This window comes from Onychomys torridus, unplaced genomic scaffold (genome assembly GCF_903995425.1).
Source record: "Onychomys torridus unplaced genomic scaffold, mOncTor1.1, whole genome shotgun sequence".
Lineage (NCBI taxonomy): Eukaryota > Metazoa > Chordata > Mammalia > Rodentia > Cricetidae > Onychomys > Onychomys torridus.
Genome location: NW_023412718.1, coordinates 1 through 3,909, shown reverse-complemented (window position 1 = coordinate 3,909; position 3,909 = coordinate 1). Strand labels below are relative to the sequence as shown.

The window sequence follows — 3,909 nt, the reverse complement described above, 5'->3', positions numbered from 1 at the left end:
AAGGTGGAGGAACATGACCTGTGGGATGTGTGGGATCATCCCAGGCTGGACAGGCACAGATGGAATAAGAAGGACAAAGTAAAAGAGAACCTAGAAAGCAAAGGCATTCCTCTGTTTCCATGAGGCAAGCAGCCTCTTCTCGAATGAGCTCCCATGTCCACCATCCCCTTGGGCCCTATGCAATGGAATCAGACAACAGTAAGCTGAAACTATGATCCAAATAAACAGTCTTCCCTTTTAGAGTTCCCTTTGTATTTGGGGTCCCAGTTATGAAAAGATAACTAACACAAAATCGTGGAAGCAGCCAGTTTCTACAAAGAAGAGAAGTACCATGATGGAAGATTTGATATGGAAGAATGTAGGAACAGGGAAACAGAGGACTAGAGGACCCACTGCAAAAATCGAAATGAGTGATAAATAAAATGGAGGAGGCCTTTTTAGCTAGGATTCCAGAGGCCCAGAGAATGTCAAATGAGTAAAAAGGAAATGAAATGAAAATGTGTAAAACTCTAATAAAAGAGGGGGAAATTGAGCAAAAACAATACCATTACAAAGAAACAAGATTTGGTTGCATTTATAACACAGAGTACATCATCTGGTTTAAGTGTACGATAGATAGGCATAGAGTGGGAAGAGAACCAAGAAACTTTTTCTGTTTGTTTGTAAACAATATTGAAATTCATGCTGGATATTTGTGTTTCCTTCTATGAACAGTAGGTATATACACTATTTTGACAATGTTAATGGCTTGATTAATATATCCTGTCCTTAGAAATCTGGCATCTAGTCAAAGTGTTGAATGAAGTGGGGGAAGGGGAGAGAAGAGCGAGGGAGAGGAAGAGAGTAGGGTGGGACAGAGAGATTAATAAGCCTAAAAGATGCAATTTCACTCTATAGGAAATAGCCAATGCAATTAACAGAAGATCTTGTATTTAAAATTCAATACAGTATTTGGAATGCCACTTGTTGGGTGTAATAATGATAAACAAGTTTAAAATGGTCTCATTGTATCTCTCTAATGTTTATACATAACTTTAAAAATAAATACAAGAGGCATGATGTGGCCAGATTAATCCTCAAAATTCTGCTTTCAATACTTGGAAGGTGCTGAATCATGTTCCAAAGGAAACTGAAGACTTATAATCACAATAGGTAACCAGTAGTTGAAGGAATTTTCATGGAAAGAACTTTCCTCTAGAGATAACTAGGACTGAGAAACCTTCAGAGGAAAAAACTGATCTTAAATATGAACCACAAGAGTTTCAGTGGAGATTGCTGGAAAACTTCTGATGCTCACAGAAAGCCCTTTGTTAGTCACACCTGTAATATTCTCTGCTGATCTTCACATGTCATTCTACAATCCATTTAAGTACCTCTCCTCCTCACACAGGCCTTTGTTGATTGAACAGACAATGGCCATGCACTACTACATCATAGATTATCTGCATATCTGGATTCACACTGTGTTTCTTGGGGCAATGAAATGCACCATGATGGGTATTTAGTCAATATAAGCTGAATGAAGTCATGACTGTTACCAGTCACTCGGCCACTTCTTTGTAAATCATGATCCCCATCACATATGTTTAGGAGGGCTATGTGAGCACTATATAACCCCAGCATATTTTGTAGTTCACCATCTGTATTGAATGGATGCTGGGTCACATGGCTGAACTCTTATTATATTCTGTTAGTGAATCTTCATTAATAATTAGAAAACAGCAACTCCTCAACGAGCCTTAAGACATATATTATCTATTTATTAATCCCTGTGAATTCTACAGATTAATTTCCAGCCAGTATCTCTTTATCTGTCTCTCTCCACAACTTCGTTTTCAGTCCCTTCCTTGTATGATTTAACAGTGACTGAAATTAAAATCAAAATAATATGCACAGTCTTTCTTAATGATGTCATTCTTGCCCATCAATTTCTGTATGGATGGAAAATTAATAAATGGAATTAGAAATATGTGTAAAATTTGATCTCAGAAATTCAAAGTGGTTCCTTCAGGCATCTACTGAAAAACCATTGAAATATACCAGCTGGAGGGAAATGTTGATCAAACAATTATGACCAAATTTGACAGTCTGAAATGCCACTGTTTTCAGAACTCACTTCAACTCCATGTAAATTCAATGTGATATTCTGAACAACTTCAAAGTCATTGATTTGTTCTAAGAACTATCTCACTAAGAAGTACTACAGTAGTATTATTGTATATTTAAAACAGGCTGAAATTACCTGGTAAATTGTTTATCTGGTTACTTTCAACATTGTCACTGTGATGGGTAATGTTGGTTGTCAACTTGACTACAACTGGCATCAACTAACACCCAAGCAGCTGGGCACACTTGTGAGGATTTTCCTTGATTGGATCATTTGAGGTGGGAAGCACATACTAAATCTGGACATACCATTCTTGGCGGCTGGCTGTGTGGAAAGGACATCGGAGAAGGAAGCTTTGACTGGCTTGTCCTCATTCTCACCAACGAGTTCATCTTATCCCTGCTGCTGAGGCATTCCTTCACTGGTGTTAGAACCAGCTTCTCTGGGATTCCAATGTAGACAGATGACCAGTTGAGTCATCCAAGATGTCACAGACTGAACAACTCTCAGATTCTTGGACTTTCCAACATAACATGAGGCAGCACACTTGGACTAGATGGACCACAGACAACAAGCCTTAGCCCTAACCTATGTAATGAATGAATTTACATCTAGAAATATTCTTACCACTTAGACTCCTAATTTTTCTCCCAGTCACAGGCATCCAGGTCTCTCCTTTGGTTATTGAATTCATTAACCTAGGTGATCTTGATTAAAATCTGGTGATATCAGTGCAGAATCTCTTCACAAACATCTCTGAGTCTTCACCTTAAGTATACATTTGGCTCTGGTCAAAATTGCTGCACCATGAGAATGGTAATCATACCACAGTGACCACATTCCTTCTGTGGGGATTTTCCAGCTTCCCAGAACTGCAGAAACTACTCTTCATTGTGATTCTCCTCTCCTATGTGACCATCCTCCTAGCAAATGCATCCATCATGGTGGCCATCAAGCTCAACCACAACCTTCATACCCCCATGTATTTTTTCCTCTTTGCCCTGTCCTTTTCAGAAACCTGCACCACTATGGTGATCCTACCGCGAATGTTAGTGGACTTGGTATCAGAGAGCAAGACCATTTCTCTCCCTGAGTGTGCCACACAGATGTTTTTCTTCTTTGGATTGGGAGGTAATAATTGCTTCATCTTATCTGCCATGTCCTATGACCGTTACACTGCCATTCACAACCCCCTGCATTATCCAATCCTGATGACTCAAAAGATCTGCTTTCAGCTTATCATGGCCTCTGCTGTGCTTGGCTTCTCAGTTTCTCTGTGCATTGTCATCATAATATTCAACTTGTCCTTTTGTAACTCCAACATCATTCAGCACTTCTTTTGTGATATTGAGCCTGTGGTCTCCCTTGCCTGTAATTACACCTTTTATCAGAAAATGATTCTTCTTGCATTCACTGCCTTTGTGTTGGTGGGCAGCTTTATTTTGATCATGGTATCTTATGTCTTCATCATGACAGTGGTTGTGAAGTTGCCCTCTGCCAAGGGAAGGTATAAGACCTTTTCAACTTGCTCCTCCCATTTCACTGTGGTGTTATACATTATGGGTTTGCTGGTTTTGTCTATCTGAGACCCAAGAACAGTGACTCTTTCAAGGATGACACACTGCTAGCAGTGACTTACACTGTTCTGACACCTCTGCTCAACCCCATCATTTACAGTCTAAGAAATAAAGACATGCAGATAGCTCTGAGAAAAGACCTAAGCAATATAATCAAATTTTTCCCTAAAATGATAAATAAAAGATCCCAAAAAGCTTGAAAATGTGTATGTTTTATAGAGCATT

At 39.1% G+C, this 3,909-nt stretch overlaps 1 protein-coding gene across 1 annotated transcript; it reads left to right on the top strand.

The window, feature by feature from the left end:
- Window positions 1-1,412: 1,412 nt before the first annotated feature.
- LOC118575798 (olfactory receptor 10T2-like) lies at window positions 1,413-3,884 on the top strand. The gene is given in 3 exon segments (XM_036176201.1): window positions 1,413-1,497; window positions 2,882-3,655; window positions 3,658-3,884. Coding segments are annotated over 3 exon segments (1,086 nt in total).
- The last annotated feature ends 25 nt before the right edge of the window (window positions 3,885-3,909 follow it).